This window comes from Glandiceps talaboti, chromosome 4 (assembly GCF_964340395.1).
Source record: "Glandiceps talaboti chromosome 4, keGlaTala1.1, whole genome shotgun sequence".
Lineage (NCBI taxonomy): Eukaryota > Metazoa > Hemichordata > Enteropneusta > Spengelidae > Glandiceps > Glandiceps talaboti.
In genome coordinates, this window is record NC_135552.1 from 2,000,541 (window position 1) to 2,022,106 (window position 21,566).

A 21,566-nucleotide genomic window follows, 5' to 3' on the forward strand; every position below is an offset into this window, starting at 1 on the left:
TTTCCAACTAGTGGGGACAAAGGCCCCCCTGGTTGCAAAAAGTGGGGTCATTTGACAGGGAGTGGGGTCAATTATTTATTGTCTATGAAATTATATATATTACCTCAGACCACTATAGAGATACTGTGGTCTGAGATATTCCATTACACATAGACTATTACCCAACTACATAAAAAAATTCCATTCATAATAACAGTTCCCAGTAAGCTATTTTTTGAAAATTGTGTACTACACATTACACCTTAGAAAAAGAAGGCAATTACAATTATGTAATTTAAAGTCATATCTACAAATGTACAGAGTATATTATATATTGTTTAGAAAGATTGGACAGCCAGGTAGTCACAATTTTTAATCTGACTATCAATGAATAGCAGTGCTCAAATTTATGATTCCTTTTCTCAGACAAGGACAAAGAACAACTTCAAAATTAGTGAACATATGATTGAATAAAAAATTTGAGAAATCCTAATCTTGTAACCACTTGTTTCATTTTTACAACTGTTACACTGCAGTGTTTATCATTCCCTCTTCAAATTCATGACAAGAGTTTTAAAAAAAAACATTTTGAAGAAAATAAACTCCCTGACTTTAAAAAGTACCAAATGTGAACAAAAAACTTACAAATAATACAGTCAAACAAACTTTCAAATAATTTATTTTTATTAATTACCATCACTGGCTGTGTAACATGATTTGGTCCTGCTATATCAAATGACAGCATTAGTTACATACCGTAAACTTGATACGGAAAGCTGACATTAGGTGTCCTTGAAACTCAGAGATCTTGAACTAAAACTATCAACAACGTCAAAGTTAGGATGCTTTGTAAATACAACTGTAATTATTTTCTTATTTCATCTGAGTTCATTCTTCATGTCTGACCGGGCGCACATGCATCGGCCGTCTCGAGTGGTTATGCCAGTGATCACTCATTGATTCAGTGCCCAACATTCACATGTGTCACTGTCAACATCATGCAACACGATCCCCTAACACAGCTTTGTCGGGATCAAAATACACATGTACTCAGTTTTGTTTCCATTAATTTAACCCATCAACAAATGAAAATCACAACCTGTCCCATAAAATTTGGTTTCCTAAGGCTTATGTGGCAGAGAGATGTTCCGATTTCCCGTAGCAAGTTCAGTGTTTCACACACGTCAGTGAGTAGGTCAGAGGTCGAGACAGTGATGCGTCGGTAGACAAAACATGTGAAGAGAGACGTCCATTTCGGCGTCTCATCTACTCCCTCTAATGTTTCAATTGAAGATTATGTTTTATCAAAGTTGTATCTTTTTGTTTCATTTTAATCAATTTGTTTGCATGTTAACAATAGAACTGCGCGTTGTCACTGCATCTTATATGATGTCAACAAAACTGTCGCTTACGGAGTCAGTATACTTTTTTGTGGGATTGACGCCGGCCAGGGCAGGGGTTTGCCCTGGACTTAGGTGTCTGCCGTAAAATGAATGCGCCAAATTGACGCAAGGTGGGAAAATTGTTGCGCCATTTGTAATTTTAGGGGGCCAATGTCGCAAGGCCGCGGCCTCGGCAGAACACTGAGTAAGTATGTAAGTATACTGGTCATACCATTTATATAGCACATATATTTATATACCATTGAGATATAGGAATTAAAAGTAAGTATGTAAGTATACTGGTCATACCATTTATATAGCACATATATTTATATACCATTGAGATATAGGAATTAAAAGTATGTATGTAAGTATACTGGTCATACCATTTATATAGCACATATATTTACATACCATTGAGATATAGGAATTAAAAGTAAGTATGTAAGTATACTGGTCATACCATTTATATAGCACATATATTTACATACCATTGAGATATAGGAATTAAAAGTAAGTATGTAAGTATACTGGTCATACCATTTATATAGCACATATATTTATATACCATTGAGATATAGGGATTAAAAGTAAGTATGTAAGTATACTGGTCATACCATTTATATGGCACATATATTTATATACCATTGAGATATAGGAATTAAAAGTAAGTATATAAGTATACTGGTCATACCATTTATATAGCTCATATATTTATATACCATTGAGATATAGGAATTAAAAGTAAGTATATTAAGTATACTGGTCATACCATTTATATAGCACATATATTTCTATACCATTGAGATATAGGAATTAAAAGTAAGTATGTAAGTATACTGGTCATACCATTTATATAGCACATATATTTATATACCATTGAGATATAGGAATTAAAAGTAAGTATGTAAGTATACTGGTCATACCATTTATATAGCACATATATTTATATACCATTGGAATATAGGAATTAAAAGTAAGTATTTAAGTATACTGGTCATACCATTTATATAGCTCATATATTTATATACCATTGAGATATAGGAATTAAAAGTAAGTATGTAAGTATACTGGTCATACCATTTATATAGCACATATATTTACATACCATTGAGATATAGGAATTAAAAGTAAGTATATAAGTATACTGGTCATACCATTTATATAGCACATATATTTATATACCATTGAGATATAGGAATTAAAAGTAAGTATGTAAGTATACTGGTCATACCATTTATATAGCACATATATTTCTATACCATTGAGATATAGGAATTAAAAGTAAGTATGTAAGTATACTGGTCATACCATTTATATAGCACATATATTTACATACCATTGAGATATAGGAATTAAAAGTAAGTATATAAGTATACTGGTCATACCATTTATATAGCACATATATTTATATACCATTGAGATATAGGAATTAAAAGTAAGTATGTAAGTATACTGGTCATACCATTTATATAGCTCATATATTTACATACCATTGAGATATAGGAATTAAAAGTAAGTGTGTAAGTATACTGGTCATACCATTTATATGGCACATATATTTATATACCATTGAGATATAGGAATTAAAAGTAAGTATGTAAGTATACTGGTCATACCATTTATATAGCACATATATTTATATACCATTGAGATATAGGAATTAAAAGTAAGTATATAAGTATACTGGTCATACCATTTATATAGCACATATATTTATATACCATTGAGATATAGGAATTAAAAGTAAGTATGTAAGTATACTGGTCATACCATTTATATAGCTCATATATTTACATACCATTGAGATATAGGAATTAAAAGTAAGTATGTAAGTATACTGGTCATACCATTTATATAGCACATATATTTCTATACCATTGAGATATAGGAATTAAAAGTAAGTATATAAGTATACTGGTCATACCATTTATATAGCACATATATTTATATACCATTGAGATATAGGAATTAAAAGTAAGTATGTAAGTATACTGGTCATACCATTTACATAGCTCATATATTTATATACCATTGAGATATAGGAATTAAAAGTAAGTATATAAGTATACTGGTCATACCATTTATATAGCACATATATTTCTATACCATTGAGATATAGGAATTAAAAGTAAGTATATTAAGTATACTGGTCATACCATTTATATAGCTCATATATTTATATACCATTGAGATATAGGAATTAAAAGTAAGTATGTAAATATACTGGTCATACCATTTATATAGCACATATATTTATATACCATTGAGATATAGGAATTAAAAGTAAGTATATAAGTATACTGGTCATACCATTTATATAGCACATATATTTATATACCATTGAGATATAGGAATTAAAGTAAGTGTGTAAGTATACTGGTCATACCATTTATATAGCACATATATTTATATACCATTGAGATATAGGAATTAAAAGTAAGTATGTAAGTATACTGGTCATACCATTTATATAGCACATATATTTCTATACCATTGAGATATAGGAATTAAAAGTAAATATGTAAGTATACTGATCATACCATTTATATAGCACATATATTTCTATACCATTGAGATATAGGAATTAAAAGTAAGTATGTAAGTATACTGATCATACCATTTATATAGCACATATATTTCTATACCATTGAGATATAGGAATTAAAAGTAAGTATGTAAGTATACTGGTCATACCATTTATATAGCACATATATTTCTATACCATTGAGATATAGGAATTAAAAGTAAGTATTTAAGTATACTGGTCATACCATTTATATGGCACATATATTTCTATACCATTGAGATATAGGAATTAAAAGTAAGTATGTAAGTATACTGGTCATACCATTTATATAACACATATATTTCTATACCATTGAGATATAGGAATTAAAAGTAAGTATGTATAATAATAATAATAATAATAAACTTTATTGTAACCTTATCTATAATTCCAAATATCAGTACAGTACAATAAAGTAAAAAGAAAATGCTTGTATTGACCATACACAAAAAACCAGTAATTTCACAATGTGAAAATCAACACAGCATATTGATTATACAGATAGTGATGTAAATGTAATTGTTGAATGTATATCACGAGGCAACTGGTATATTTTTGTTCAAATGATATTCTCGAATTTTGAATCCTTGTTGAATAAATTTGCTTATTTCAACTAATTTATTTGTGACTTTCATTTTGAGAATCTTTATGAGATTATCCATGCTTGTTCCAGAATATATATTTAATTTGTTAAAGAGTTCTCTCCTTTCATTTTGATATCCTGTACAGCATAATAAAAAATGTTCCTCGTCTTCTATTTCACCTTGTTTACATACAGGGCATGTCCTGCTTGATAAGGTGGTGTTTGTGTATCTTCCAGTTTCTATATGTAAAATATGTGCACTTACTCTAAGTTTTGTCATTGCTGATCTGTATTGTGGGTTTTTAATGTCATCTAAATAGTTTTCAAAGTTCATATCAGTTTTAATTTGTCTATATTTGTCTATATGTACATAGTTTGTTTTTACCACCCGTAAGGGTACGGGAGGTATTAAAAGGGGAATGTCTGTCTGTGTGTCTGTCTGTCTGTCTGTCTGTCTGTCTGTGTCATCATTTTCTAAAAATTGGCTAGCTCAATTGTAATGAAATTTGGGATATATAATCTTTAGGGTAAAGGCTAGACCTGATTAGGTTTTGAGCCAGATCTGTTAATGTTTAATTAGAGAAATTTGCATATTAATGAAATCAACTAATTACGCAATATCTTAAGACTGCATACTTCAATTTCAATATAATTTAGTATATTCGTTAAACATAACAACATACATTTGTCCTATAAAATTCCTTGATGTATCTTAGAGCGTTAATGAATAATTTGCATAATTAATTATTTTTGGTAATTAGGCTATATCTTAAGAATACATTCTTCAAATTCATCATAATTTAGTACACACATTAACCATAAGAAAACGCATATGACCTATCAAGTGTGTTGATGCACCATACAGTGTTAATGAATAATTTGCATAATTAATGATTTTCAGTAATTAGGCTATATCTTAAGATTACATACTTCAATTCCAATATAATTCAGTACACACGTTAACCATAACAATCGCATATGTCCTGTAAAGTTTGTTGGTGTACCTTTCAGTGTTAATGAATAATTTGCATAATTAATGATTCTTGGTAATTAAGCTATATCTTACAACTGCATCCTTCAATTTTAACACAATTCAGTACATACATTAACCATAACAAATTGTGTATGTCCTATAAAGTTAGTTGATGTACCTTACACTGTTAATGAATAATTTGCATAATTAATGATTTTCAGTAATTAGGCTATATCTTAAGACTGCATTAAGTAGTATCATACACTCTTACATACATTCACCTAAGAAAGCACGCTTGTCCAAAAAACAAAGCCTGTTACCATAGTTTTTTTAGTTTAATGATTTGTTTGCATAATTAGTGATTCCCTTATGGGAGGCATTCAGTTTAAATCTGGTTATGTTGTTTGTCCTTGTTGTCCTGCATTGTGTCCATTATATTTTTGTGGAGAAGAAACTTTTCTTTAAATCTAGCAATTAGGTTTTCACTGTTGGAGTGGTTTGGTTCAGCTGTCCAGACCTTATCCATACTCAAAAGTTTTAGTGTTTGCTTCATTCCTGTGGCCCATGATTGTATTCCACTGGAGAGTCATTTCATAATTTCACATCACATGTCTTTTCCACAATTGCCAAAAAACACCAAACTGAAATTCTTCGTCACCTCTATTGTTCTCACTCTTGTCCACTTGTGTCTGATGGGACTTAATACACATACATATGTATTAGATGTACACTGAATATTCAAGACTATCTAAAAGAAATAACCACTTAGGAGTCATAAATATTTTAAACTATCTAAAAGTAGTAATCAATTAGGAGTCATAAATATTCAAAACTATCTAAAAGTAATAACCACTTAGGAGTCATAAATATTCAAAACTATCTAAAAGTAATAACCACTTAGGAGTCATAAATATTCAAAACTATCTAAAAGTAATAACCACTTAGGAGTCATAAATATATTCAAAACTATCTAAAAGTAGTAACCACTTAGGAGTCATAAATATATTCAAAACTATCTAAAAGTAGTAACCACTTAGGAGTCATAAATATTCAAAACTATCTAAAAGTAGTAACCACTTAGGAGTCATAAATATTCAAAACTATCTAAAAGTAGTAATCACTTAGGAGTCATAAATATTTTAAACTATCTAAAAGTAGTAACCACTTAGGAGTCATAAATATTCAAAACTATCTAAAAGTAGTAATCACTTAGGAGTCATAAATATTTTAAACTATCTAAAAGTAGTAACCACTTAGGAGTCATAAATATTTTAAACTCTAAAAGTAATAACCACTTAGGAGTCATAAATATTCAAAACTATCTAAAAGTAGTAACCACTTAGGAGTCATAAATATTCAAAACTATCTAAAAGTAGTAACCACTTAGGAGTCATAAATATTCAAAACTATCTAAAAGTAATAACCACTTAGGAGTCATAAATATTCAAAACTATCTAAAAGTAATAACCACTTAGGAGTCATAAATATTCAAAACTATCTAAAAGTAATAATCACTTAAGAGTCATAAATATTTTAAACTATCTAAAAGTAATAACCACTTAGGAGTCATAAATATTCAAAACTATCTAAAAGTAATAACCACTTAGGAGTCATAAATATTCAAAACTATCTAAAAGTAATAACCACTTAGGAGTCATAAATATTCAAAACTATCTAAAAGTAGTAACCACTTAGGAGTCATAAATATTCAAAACTATCTAAAAGTAGTAACCACTTAGGAGTCATAAATATTCAAAACTATCTAAAAGTAATAACCACTTAGGAGTCATAAATATTCAAAACTATCTAAAAGTAGTAACCACTTAGGAGTCATAAATATTCAAAACTATCTAAAAGTAATAACCACTTAGGAGTCATAAATATTCAAAACTATCTAAAAGTAGTAACCACTTAGGAGTCATAAATATTCAAAACTATCTAAAAGTAGTAACCACTTAGGAGTCATAAATATTTTAAACTATCTAAAAGTAGTAACCACTTAGGAGTCATAAATATTCAAAACTATCTAAAAGTAGTAACCACTTAGGAGTCATAAATATTTTAAACTATCTAAAAGTAGTAACCACTTAGGAGTCATAAATATTCAAAACTATCTAAAAGTAGTAACCACTTAGGAGTCATAAATATTCAAAACTATCTAAAAGTAGTAACCACTTAGGAGTCATAAATATTCAAAACTATCTAAAAGTAGTAACCACTTAGGAGTCATAAATATTCAAAACTATCTAAAAGTAGTAACCACTTAGGAGTCATAAATATTCAAAACTATCTAAAAGTAATAACCACTTAGGAGTCATAAATATTCAAAACTATCTAAAAGTAATAACCACTTAGGAGTCATAAATATTCAAAACTATCTAAAAGTAGTAACCACTTAGGAGTCAAATATTCAAAACTATCTAAAAGTAATAACCACTTAGGAGTCATAAATATTCAAAACTATCTAAAAGTAGTAACCACTTAGGAGTCATAAATATTCAAAACTATCTAAAAGTAGTAACCACTTAGGAGTCATAAATATTCAAAACTATCTAAAAGTAGTAACCACTTAGGAGTCATAAATATTCAAAACTATCTAAAAGTAGTAACCACTTAGGAGTCATAAATATTCAAAACTATCTAAAAGTAATAACCACTTAGGAGTCATATATATTCAAAACTATCTAAAAGTAGTAACCACTTAGGAGTCATAAATATTCAAAACTATCTAAAAGTAATAACCACTTAGGAGTCATAAATATTCAAAACTATCTAAAAGTAGTAATCACTTAGGAGTCATAAATATTCAAAACTATCTAAAAGTAATAACCACTTAGGAGTCATAAATATTCAAAACTATCTAAAAGTAATAACCACTTAGGAGTCATAAATATTCAAAACTATCTAAAAGTAGTAACCACTTAGGAGTCATAAATATTCAAAACTATCTAAAAGTAATAACCACTTAGGAGTCATAAATATTCAAAACTATCTAAAAGTAGTAACCACTTAGGAGTCATAAATATTCAAAACTATCTAAAAGTAGTAACCACTTAGGAGTCATAAATATTCAAAACTATCTAAAAGTAATAACCACTTAGGAGTCATAAATATTCAAAACTATCTAAAAGTAGTAACCACTTAGGAGTCATAAATATTCAAAACTATCTAAAAGTAGTAACCACTTAGGAGTCATAAATATTCAAAACTATCTAAAAGTAGTAACCACTTAGGAGTCATAAATATTCAAAACTATCTAAAAGTAGTAACCACTTAGGAGTCATAAATATTCAAAACTATCTAAAAGTAGTAATCACTTAGGAGTCATAAATATTCAAAACTATCTAAAAGTAGTAACCACTTAGGAGTCATAAATATTCAAAACTATCTAAAAGTAATAACCACTTAGGAGTCATAAATATTCAAAACTATCTAAAAGTAATAACCACTTAGGAGTCATAAATATTCAAAACTATCTAAAAGTAATAACCACTTAGGAGTCATAAATATTCAAAACTATCTAAAAGTAGTAATCACTTAGGAGTCATAAATATTCAAAACTATCTAAAAGTAGTAACCACTTAGGAGTCATAAATATTCAAAACTATCTAAAAGTAATAACCACTTAGGAGTCATAAATATTCAAAACTATCTAAAAGTAATAACCACTTAGGAGTCATAAATATTCAAAACTATCTAAAAGTAATAACCACTTAGGAGTCATAAATATTCAAAACTATCTAAAAGTAATAACCACTTAGGAGTCATAAATATTCAAAACTATCTAAAAGTAGTAACCACTTAGGAGTCAAATATTCAAAACTATCTAAAAGTAATAACCACTTAGGAGTCATAAATATTCAAAACTATCTAAAAGTAGTAACCACTTAGGAGTCATAAATATTCAAAACTATCTAAAAGTAGTAACCACTTAGGAGTCATAAATATTCAAAACTATCTAAAAGTAGTAACCACTTAGGAGTCATAAATATTCAAAACTATCTAAAAGTAGTAACCACTTAGGAGTCATAAATATTCAAAACTATCTAAAAGTAATAACCACTTAGGAGTCATATATATTCAAAACTATCTAAAAGTAGTAACCACTTAGGAGTCATAAATATTCAAAACTATCTAAAAGTAATAACCACTTAGGAGTCATAAATATTCAAAACTATCTAAAAGTAGTAATCACTTAGGAGTCATAAATATTCAAAACTATCTAAAAGTAGTAACCACTTAGGAGTCATAAATATTCAAAACTATCTAAAAGTAGTAACCACTTAGGAGTCATAAATATTCAAAACTATCTAAAAGTAGTAACCACTTAGGAGTCATAAATATTCAAAACTATCTAAAAGTAATAACCACTTAGGAGTCATAAATATTCAAAACTATCTAAAAGTAGTAACCACTTAGGAGTCATAAATATTCAAAACTATCTAAAAGTAATAACCACTTAGGAGTCATAAATATTCAAAACTATCTAAAAGTAATAACCACTTAGGAGTCATAAATATTCAAAACTATCTAAAAGTAATAACCACTTAGGAGTCATAAATATTCAAAACTATCTAAAAGTAATAACCACTTAGGAGTCATAAATATTCAAAACTATCTAAAAGTAGTAACCACTTAGGAGTCATAAATATTCAAAACTATCTAAAAGTAGTAACCACTTAGGAGTCATAAATATTCAAAACTATCTAAAAGTAGTAACCACTTAGGAGTCATAAATATTCAAAACTATCTAAAAGTAATAACCACTTAGGAGTCATAAATATTCAAAACTATCTAAAAGTAGTAACCACTTAGGAGTCATAAATATTCAAAACTATCTAAAAGTAATAACCACTTAGGAGTCATAAATATTCAAAACTATCTAAAAGTAATAACCACTTAGGAGTCATAAATATTCAAAACTATCTAAAAGTAATAACCACTTAGGAGTCATAATGCCGTTACAATATGTGGTTTCAGAAAAAAAACTAAACATTAAGAAAGAGAGTTATTGCCACCTGCCCAAAATCTAATATTGAAAAATATATAATCAGAACCAAGTATTTTAATTGACCTTTGACCTAAGCAGACTGTATTGAATTGTAATTACCAGTCATAGTGTATGCCGTTCAAAGCAAGTATTGAAACTTAAATTATATCCTGTAATGTGATTATTCCCACAGATGCATGTAGTTTTAAAATTATGGAAAAATGGATTCAGTGTTGATGATGGAGATATGAGGTCATACAAAGATCCAAACAATGCAGAATTTTTAAATGCAGTTACAAATGGGTAAGCTATAATCACTTTGTATTTAAAGGGCCACTGCAATTCTATTTTTCACTTTTCATCAAATCAATAAAAAATAGCCACTTAACACATTTCTATAGTGTTGAGGAGAAAAAAGTGACCATGAATAGTGAAAATCTTGTTAGAAATTATGCTGCTTCCACATTCATGACACCTTCTGCTGAGCGAGTATTTATATTTGCATATGAAAGCATTCCTGTTATGTCGTCATAGTAGGAACACATAACCTTGAACTTCACCTTCCTAACATGCATTGCTATAGAGGCTCAGTCACAACAACAAGTTCTAGAAACTGTATCTTTCGAACGGGACGGCGAATGTTCATCAGATTTTTCAAGTGAAGAGGATCACGGCCTAGCTTTCATCTTTGACGGTATTATTGAACCCTATTCCTTTGAACCGGATGGTACAAGTGAAAGTTCGACGGGTGGTTCCGGCAATGATGATCTTAACAGGCCACCTGTACACAAGATCAAGACAGACTTTTAAACAAGAATTGGTATTAAAGTTGTCTTCTATAGTGTCCTGTCCTGTCTGGTACTAGTATGTCTTTACAATGTGTTGTTGTGTAGTCGTGTTCCGTGGTATTCAATTCACTCCAGTGCTTTCTAAGCAAAGTGGCACATCGAAAAAGAATGTTTGAGTGACGGCGACGCGACGCGTCCTTTGTTACATGCTAGTAATACAAATTGACCTTTGCTAGCTTTGGCTTCTTCACTTCATGGAGGTTGACTTTGTTAGTCTCCGCCGGACAAAGTCCAGACAGGGACTTATGGATTGGGTTCCGTCTGTCTGTGTGTGTGTCCGTCCGTCCGCAGCCGTTTCTTGAAGTTGCCTGGACCGATTTTTTTCAAACTTGGTACAGGGGCAATATACTATGGCATACATATGCACGTCGATTTGTTTTATGATACAATCCAATATGGCCGCCTAGCAGCCATTTTGCTTGCGAATTTTCCATGTTCAAAGCCATAACTCAGACATGCTTGAACAGATCTCGTTCAAAGTTGGTATTAGGACAGTGTTCTATGACATACATGTGCATATTCATTGTTGTCATGATACAATCCAATATGGCTGCCTGGCAGCCATTTTGTTTGCGAATTTTCAATGTCCAAAGCCATAACTCAGACATGCTTGAACAGATCTCATTCAAAGTTGGTATTAGCACAGTGTTCTGTGGCATACATGTGCATATCAATTTTCGTCGTGATACAATCCGATATGGCTGCCTGGCAGCCATTTTGTTGGCGCAGTTTTCATGTCCAAAGCCATAACTGAGACATGCTTGAACAGAGTAGTGATATCAAAAACAACCATATGAGGCCAAACAACATTAACCAGGTTTGAAAATGACAACATAAACTGCCAGTTCCTTAAAACCCAATCATAGCGGGGAGTATGTCATTTTCAATGACTTGTTGTAAATGGAAAGAGTTCGTCATACTAAAAGGCAATATTCAGGATGATAGAGTTTACATGCAGTATATTATCCATGTGTATCTTGTACATACATTTCGATGTGTCATCCATATTATAGTATTGTGGGCGGCAATGCACCAACGCAAATGCTCGTATAATATCATGTCTGGTTCGTCATGTTGCACATCACTGTTCTGTCACTTTCTACCTAAATACTCGTAAATTCACGTGCTGTGACTGTGATCTGCATGTATTGGAGTGTGTTTTGACATGACATGGTAGCCTACATCATGTTCCCGGAATTGTAATAGGCCTACACTGTAGTGTATTATGAATGCAACTCTTACATGCTTGATGCACTTTGGCGAAAGTCAACAACCCCGGTCCACATCTAGCATCTAGCACCTCGGACGCGATATTGACATTCAGGTTTGGGACTTTTCTGAATTAAGTCTGGGTTAATAGTGTAATTTCTTGTGTTTTCAGATGTAGGGATTTTTAAAAATTTTCTTATTCTGTATTTATCAACCCATACAATGCGTATTTATATTGAATAAATGTTATAGCAGGAAATTTGCAAGTTGTCAAATTATGGTCGATGCTAATGATTGTAGCTGTGTTGTGTCTGTGTCGAACTTTGTCCTGCGGCAAGGTGTGTTGCGATGCTTGAAGTTGAAACAACACAAAATTTTCAGGACTAAAATTTTAGTTTATATTCATTATCTGTGCCAAATTTGGTGTCTCTACCTTATGTGGTCTATATTTCGTACAGATTTCAATCTGACCTTGCAAGTTCTCAAGTTAGTGATTGTGGGTACATACGTACGTCTGTGTTGAATTTACCGTGGCTGACAAAATAGGTTCATAATGCTCGAAACAACACCAAATTTTGAATACTAAAATTTTAGTTTATATCCTTTATGTGTGCCAAATGTAAGGTTATCGAATCACTCTTTGTGTTACTGCAGCCTCTGAAAACACAACGTTGAACCATTGTCGACTAACGGTACTGCCAAAGTGAACCGCTAGGCTAACAACACCAAGACAAGGTTGGCCTCAAGGATGACGTAATATTACAAATGTAAACAACACCTTTGGCTTTGCTAACACGTGAGTGCTCGGCATATTCTGGAAACACGAAAAAAGTCGAAGGAAGCAGGCTGGGAGGTACAGATTTTCCCCCTCCCATTTCTATATGACGCATGCAGTAAATCAACATTTAATCATACATGCCTGTCATTAGGGGGCAGTATGAACATATTAGTGTAAAGAAAGAAATAGAATTGCAGTAGCACTTTAATGATGTATAGCATGTAGGTACATTTAGTACCTGAAGTATGACAGAAAAAAATCCATTTACATCTAGTGTAGTACGATTAAATACAGATTAGAAAAACTGGATGGTGTATATTGTATTAATATATTCTCATGGTGTATATTGTATTAATGTTTTCTCATGGTGTATATTGTATTAATGTATTCTCATGGTGTATATTGTATTAATGTATTCTCACAGTGTATATTGTATTAAAGTGTTCTCACAGTGTATATTGTATTAATGTATTCTCACAGTGTATATTGTATTAATGTATTCTCATGGTGTATATTGTATTAATGTATTCTCATGGTGTATATTGTATTAATGTATTCTCATGGTGTATATTGTATTAATGTATTCTCACAGTGTATATTGTATTAATGTATTCTCATGGTGTATATTGTATTAATGTATTCTCATGGTGTATATTGTATTAATGTATTCTCACGATATGCACTTTCTTAATGTGTTCTCATGGTGTATATTGTATTTAAGTGTTCTCATGGTGTATATTGTATTAATGTATTCTCATGGTGGAAATTGTATTAATGTATTCTCACGATATGCATTCTCTTAATGTATTCTCATGGTGTATATTGTATTAATGTATTCTCATGGTGTATATTGTATTAATGTATTCTCACGATATGCACTTTCTTAATGTGTTCTCATGGTGAATATTGTATTTAAGTGTTCTCATGGTGTATATTGTATTAATGTATTCTCATGGTGTATATTGTATTAATGTATTCTCACGATATGCATTCTCTTAATGTATTCTCATGGTTTATTTTGTATTAAAGTGTTCTCATGGTGTATATTGTATTAATGTATTCTCATGGTGGAAATTGTATTAATGTATTCTCACGATATACATTCTCCTAATGTATTCTCATGGTTTATTTTGTATTAAAGTGTTCTCATGGTGTATATTGTATTAATGTATTCTTATGGTGGAAATTGTATTAATGTATTCTCACGATATGCATTCTCTTAATGTATTCTCACGATATGCATTCTCTTAATGTATTCTCATGATATGCATTCTCTTAATGTATTCTCATGATACGCATTCTCTTAATGTATTCTCATGATATGCATTTTCTTAATGTATTCTCATGATATGCATTTTCTTAATGTATTCTCATGATATGCATTTTCTTAATGTATTCTCATGATATGCATTCTCTTAATGTATTCTCATGATATGCATTTTCTTAATGTATTCTCACGATATGCATTCTCTTAATGTATTCTCATGATACGCATTCTCTTAATGTATTCTCATGATACACATTCTCTTAATGTATTCTCATGATATGCATTCTCTTAATGTATTCTCATGATATGCATTTTCTTAATGTATTCTCACGATATGCATTCTCGTAATGTATTCTCATGATACGCATTCTCTTAATGTATTCTCATGATATGCATTCTCTTAATGTATTCTCACGATATGCATTCTCTTAATGTATTCTCACGATATGCATTCTCTTAATGTATTCTCATGATATGCATTCTCTTAATGTATTCTCATGATACGCATTCTCTTAATGTATTCTCATGATATGCATTTTCTTAATGTATTCTCATGATATGCATTTTCTTAATGTATTCTCATGATATGCATTTTCTTAATGTATTCTCATGATATGCATTTTCTTAATGTATTCTCATGATATGCATTCTCTTAATGTATTCTCATGATATGCATTTTCTTAATGTATTCTCACGATATGCATTCTCTTAATGTATTCTCATGATACGCATTCTCTTAATGTATTCTCATGATACACATTCTCTTAATGTATTCTCATGATATGCATTCTCTTAATGTATTCTCATGATATGCATTTTCTTAATGTATTCTCACGATATGCATTCTCGTAATGTATTCTCATGATATGCATTCTCTTAATGTATTCTCATGATATGCATTCTCTTAATGTATTCTCACGATATGCATTCTCTTAATGTATTCTCACGATATGCATTCTCTTAATGTATTCTCATGATATGCATTCTCTTAATGTATTCTCACGATATGCATTCTCTTAATGTATTCTCATGATATGCATTCTCTTAATGTATTCTCATGATATGCATTCTCTTAATGTATTCTCACGATATGCATTCTCTTAATGTATTCTCACGATATGCATTCTCTTAATGTATTCTCATGATATGCATTCTCTTAATGTATTCTCATGATATGCATTCTCTTAATGTATTCTCACGATATGCATTCTCTTAATGTATTCTCACGATATGCATTCTCTTAATGTATTCTCACGATATGCATTCTATTAATGTATTCTCACGATATGCATTCTCTTAATGTATTCTCATGATATGCATTCTCTTAATGTATTCTCATGATATGCATTCTCTTAATGTATTCTCATGATATGCATTCTCTTAATGTATTCTCATGATATGCATTCTCTTAATGTATTCTCATGATATGCATTCTCTTAATGTATTCTCATGATATGCATTCTCTTAATGTATTCTCACGATATGCATTCTCTTAATGTATTCTCACGATATGCATTCTCTTAATGTATTCTCATGATATGCATTTTCTTAATGTATTCTCATGATACGCATTTTCTTAATGTATTCTCATGATACGCATTCTCTTAATGTATTCTCATGATATGCATTCTCTTAATGTATTCTCATGATATGCATTCTCTTAATGTATTCTCACGATATGCATTCTCTTAATGTATTCTCATGATATGCATTCTCTTAATGTATTCTCATGATATGCATTCTCTTAATGTATTCTCATGATATGCATTTTCTTAATGTATTCTCATGATATGCATTCTCTTAATGTATTCTCATGATATGCATTCTCTTAATGTATTCTCACGATATGCATTCTCTTAATGTATTCTCATGATATGCATTCTCTTAATGTATTCTCATTGTGCATCCTCTTGAACTTTTGAAACAGTTCCAAAACACTATGTCAGCCACATATACACATACAGACATGGAAAACAAGGAAAAAAATGGACAAATCTTTGTCTACAGGTGACAAATCCACTGGATTGTATTTCTGTTTCAGTTCTGACCTGTAGTGAATGTTCTTGCTATGGTTTCATAGAAAATGTCCTTGGGGTGAGGGTTATAATAATTTTCTGTGATTTTACGATGCAGTGAGATACCAAGAGAATTAGTACGGATGGCCAAGGGAGGTGAAGTGAATTTAGACATGGAAGATCATAGAGATGAAGAGTACAATCCACCTAAATCTAAACTTAAACCATTCACAGGTGAAGGACACAAACTTGGCAGGTAAGTCACATTTAGTTGGCTTCAGTGTACCCTCTAAGTCACAGTTAGTTGGCCTTGATTCAGTGTACCCTCTAAGTCACAACTAGTTGGCTTCAGTGTACCCACTAAGTCACAATTAGTTGGCTTCAGTGTACCCTCTAAGTCACAACTAGTTGGCTTCAGTGTACCCACTAAGTCACAATTAGTTGGCTTCAGCGTACCCTTTAAGTCACAATTAGTTGGCTTCATTTTACCCTCTAAGTCACAGTTAGTTGGCTTCAGTGTACCCTCTAAGTCACAATTATTTGGCTTCAGTGTACCCTCTAAGTCATAGTTAGTTGGCTTCAGTGTACCCTCTAAGTCACAATTATTTGGCTTCAGTGTACCCTCTAAGTCATAGTTAGTTGGCTTCAGTGTACCCTCTAAGTCACAATTATTTGGCTTCAGTGTACCCTCTAAGTCATAGTTAGTTGGCTTCAGTGTACCCTCTAAGTCACAATTATTTGGCTGCAGTGTACCCTCTAAGTCATAGTTAGTTGGCTTCAGTGTACCCTCTAAGTCATAGTTAGTTGGCTTCAGTGTACCCTCTAAGTCACAACTAGTTGGCTTCAGTGTACCCTCTAAGTCACAACTAGTTGGCTTCAGTGTACCCTCTAAGTCACAGTTAGTTGGCCCTGAGTCAATGTACTCTCTAAGTCACAACTAGTTGGCTTCAGTGTACCCACTAAGTCACAGTTAGTTGGCCTTGATTCAGTGTACCCACTAAGTCACAGTTAGTTGGCTTCAGTGTACCCACTAAGTCACAGTTAGTTGGCTTCAGTGTACCCACTAAGTCACAATTAGTTGGCCTTGATTCAGTGTACCCTCTAAGTCACAGTTAGTTGGCTTCAGTGTACCCACTAAGTCACAGTTAGTTGGCCTTGATTCAGTGTACCCTCTAAGTCACAACTAGTTGGCTTCAGTGTACCCACTAAGTCACAATTAGTTGTCCTTGATTCAGTGTACCCACTATTAAAGTCACAGTTAGTTGGCCTTGATTCAGTGTACCCTCTAAGTCACAGTTAGTTGGCCTTGATTCAGTGTACCCACTAAGTCACAGTTAGTTGGCTTCAGTGTACCCTCTAAGTCACAATTAGTTGTTTACAAATTTATTTTTGTTGTACAGTTTTTTGTTTATTGTTTACTTTTTTTTGCTTTTTAAAAATATGTTTTGCCTACAAGGTGACATGTAATAGATTAATGATTTGAAGAGATCTCTTCTCATGGTGAGTGGGGACGATGAAAGGTCACAGTTTGGAAAGGTCACTCTTAAATAATTAATACCATAGTAATAGTAAAGCAGGTTTATATCAAACCAGCAAAAAAACACAACACAAACTTTCCAAATCATTACTTTATTGCATGGCACCTTGTACTATTGTAGGGAAAAGATATTTTTAAAAGCAAAGAGAAAGGTAAACAATATATATATATATATATATTAAACAAAAACAAATATTGCCAATTCCAAGCCCCAGTATCACAACTAGAATTCTGAAAAGTACTTATCTGTGTTATGTTTATTCCAATTGATATGTATTTTCTATTGTACAAATCCTAGATCAAACACAGCTGTGTGGTTTTAGGAGTCTATATGCTAGTTTGTCAAGAGGTAATTATTTGAAAGTGCCTTGACCTCAGTGTAGCAATCACTATAAACACAGTCCCTCTATCATGGACTGTGCTATAAACACAGTCCCTCTATTATGGACTGTGCTATAAACACAGTCCCTCTATCATGGACTGTGCTATAAACACAGTCCCTCTATCATGGACTGTGCTATAAACACAGTCCCTCTATCATGGACTGTGCTATAAACACAGTCCCTCTATCATGGACTGTGCTATAAACACAGTCCCTCTATCATGGACTGTGCTATAAACACAGTCCCTCTATCATGGACTGTGCTATAAACACAGTCCCTCTATCATGGACTGTGCTATAAACACAGTCCCTCTATCATGAACTGTGCCATAAACACAATCCCTCTATCATGGACTGTGCTATAAACACAGTCCCTATCATGGACTGTGCTACAAACACAGTCCCTTTATCATGAACTGTGCTATAAACACAGTCCCTCTATCATGGACTGTGCTATAAACACAGTCCCTCTATCATGAACTGTGCTATAAACACAGTCCCTCTATCATGAACTGTGCTATAAACACAGTCCCTCTATCATGGACTGTGCTATAAACACAGTCCCTCTATCATGGACTGTGCTATAAACACAGTCCCTCTATCATGGACTGTGCTATAAACACAGTCCCTCTATCACGGACTGTGCTATAAATACAGTCCCTCTATCACGGACTGTGCTACAAATACAGTCCCTCTATCATGGACTGTGCTATAAACACAGTCCCTCTATCATGGACTGTGCTATAAACACAGTCCCTCTATCACGGACTGTGCTATAAACACAGTCCCTCTATCATGGACTGTGCTACAAACACAGTCCCTCTATCATGGACTGTGCTACAAACACAGTCCCTCTATCATGGACTGTGCTATAAACACAGTCCCTCTATCACGGACTGTGCTACAAACACAGTCCCTCTATCATGGACTGTGCTATAAACACAGTCCCTCTATCATGGACTGTGCTATAAACACAGTCCCTCTATCACGGACTGTGCTATAAACACAGTCCCTCTATCACGGACTGTGCTATAAACACAGTCCCTCTATCACGGACTGTGCTATAAACACAGTCCCTCTATCATGGACTGTGCTATCAACACAGTCCCTCTATCATGGACTGTGCTACAAATACAGTCCCTCTATCATGGACTGTGCTACAAACACAGTCCCTCTATCACGGACTGTGCTACAAACACAGTCCCTCTATCACGGACTGTGCTACAAACACAGTCCCTCTATCACGGACTGTGCTATAAACACAGTCCCTCTATCACGGACTGTGCTATAAACACAGTCCCTCTATCATGGACTGTGCTATAAACACAGTCCCTCTATCATGGACTGTGCTATAAACACAGTCCCTCTATCATGGACTGTGCTATAAACACAGTCCCTCTATCATGGACTGTGCTATAAACACAGTCCCTCTATCATGGACTGTGCTATAAACAAAACTATATCAGAATCATAGAATGTGTAACTATATTTCTGTCTCTGTGTTTTATCTTTTAGTCCAACACCAACTGTGGTCAGCCAACCTCCAGCAGCACAAAGTCAAAAGAATGAAAGTGCGCCCCCAACATCAGTGCAATTAGATACTTCTCAACCCATCACTACTCTCCAAGTTAGGTTGGCAGATGGTTCAAGGTTTGCAACATTCAATTCTAATGTCTTTTTTATTACTAAACACAAAATTGAAAATTTGTTACATGAAATTTTCAAGTAAACACTTTGTCAACAGAATGACATAGAATGATACAATGGCTTTAATACCGAGAATGGGTAATTTTCATTTGAAAATGTCTAATGTGCATGTACACTACTACAGTGTAAAAAGTTACTTTTACATCATTTCACATATACAACTCCATGTGGACAGTACAGCTGATAAATTAACATAAAATTCAACTGACAATTTGCTGGATTCACCATAAAGTAAAAGACCATAAAAGAGTAGAATCAATCCACAGATAGAATGATATCAAACATAAACATCTGTAAATTCTGTATTTATTGAAGACTTTCTTAATGCTAACATTCTTTCTTCTTTTTTTTCTAGGCTTGTAAACAAGTTTAATCATACACACACTGTTGGAGATATTAGAAGATTTATAATAGAGTATCCTTTTTACACATTCAAGTCTTACTAAAATGTGTATATTCACATGCACACCTACATTCACATGCACACCTACATTCACATGCACACCTACGTTCACATGCACACCTACATTCACATGCACACCTACATTCACATGCACACCTACATTCACGTGCACACCTACATTCACGTGCACACCCACATTCACATGCACACTTACCTTCACATGCACACCCACATTCAAATGCACACCTACATTCACACGCACACCTACATTCACATGCACACCCACATTCACACGCACACCTACATTCACACGAACACCTACATTCACACGCACACCTACATTCACATGCACACCTACCTTCACATGCACACCCACATTCACATGCACACCTACATTCACATGCACACCTACATTCACACGCACACCTACATTCACACGCACACCTACATTCACATGCACACCCACATTCACACGCACACCTACATTCACACGAACACCTACATTCACACGCACACCTACATTCACATGCACACCTACATTCACATGCTCACCTACATTCACACGCACACCTACATTCACATGCACACCCACATTCACATGCACACCTACATTCACACGAACACCTACATTCACACGCACACCTACATTCACATGCACACCCACATTCACATGCACACCTACATTCACATGCACACCCACATTCACATGCACACCTACATTCACATGCACACCCACATTCACATGCACACCCACATTCACATGCACACCTACCTTCACATGCACACCTACATTCACATGCACACCTACATTCACACGCACACCTACATTCACACGCACACCCACATTCACATGCATACCTTCTTACACATGCACACACAAGATCCTGAAATGACATTCCTTTGTGTACAATTCACTGGTGAGGGGAAAAAAATTGGCACCACTT

The 21,566-nt window shown here is 32.7% G+C and overlaps 1 protein-coding gene across 1 annotated transcript in view; it reads left to right on the forward strand.

Moving 5' to 3' along the window:
- LOC144433841 (NSFL1 cofactor p47-like) overlaps positions 1 to 21,566 on the forward strand; it is a 75,854-nt gene that overhangs the window by 48,466 nt on the left and 5,822 nt on the right. Inside the window, exons 6-9 of the mRNA XM_078122221.1 lie at positions 10,670 to 10,779; positions 16,712 to 16,849; positions 20,028 to 20,162; positions 20,575 to 20,634. Coding sequence (XP_077978347.1) covers positions 10,670 to 10,779; positions 16,712 to 16,849; positions 20,028 to 20,162; positions 20,575 to 20,634 — 443 coding nt within the window. The remainder of the gene's footprint in view (positions 1 to 10,669; positions 10,780 to 16,711; positions 16,850 to 20,027; positions 20,163 to 20,574; positions 20,635 to 21,566) is intronic.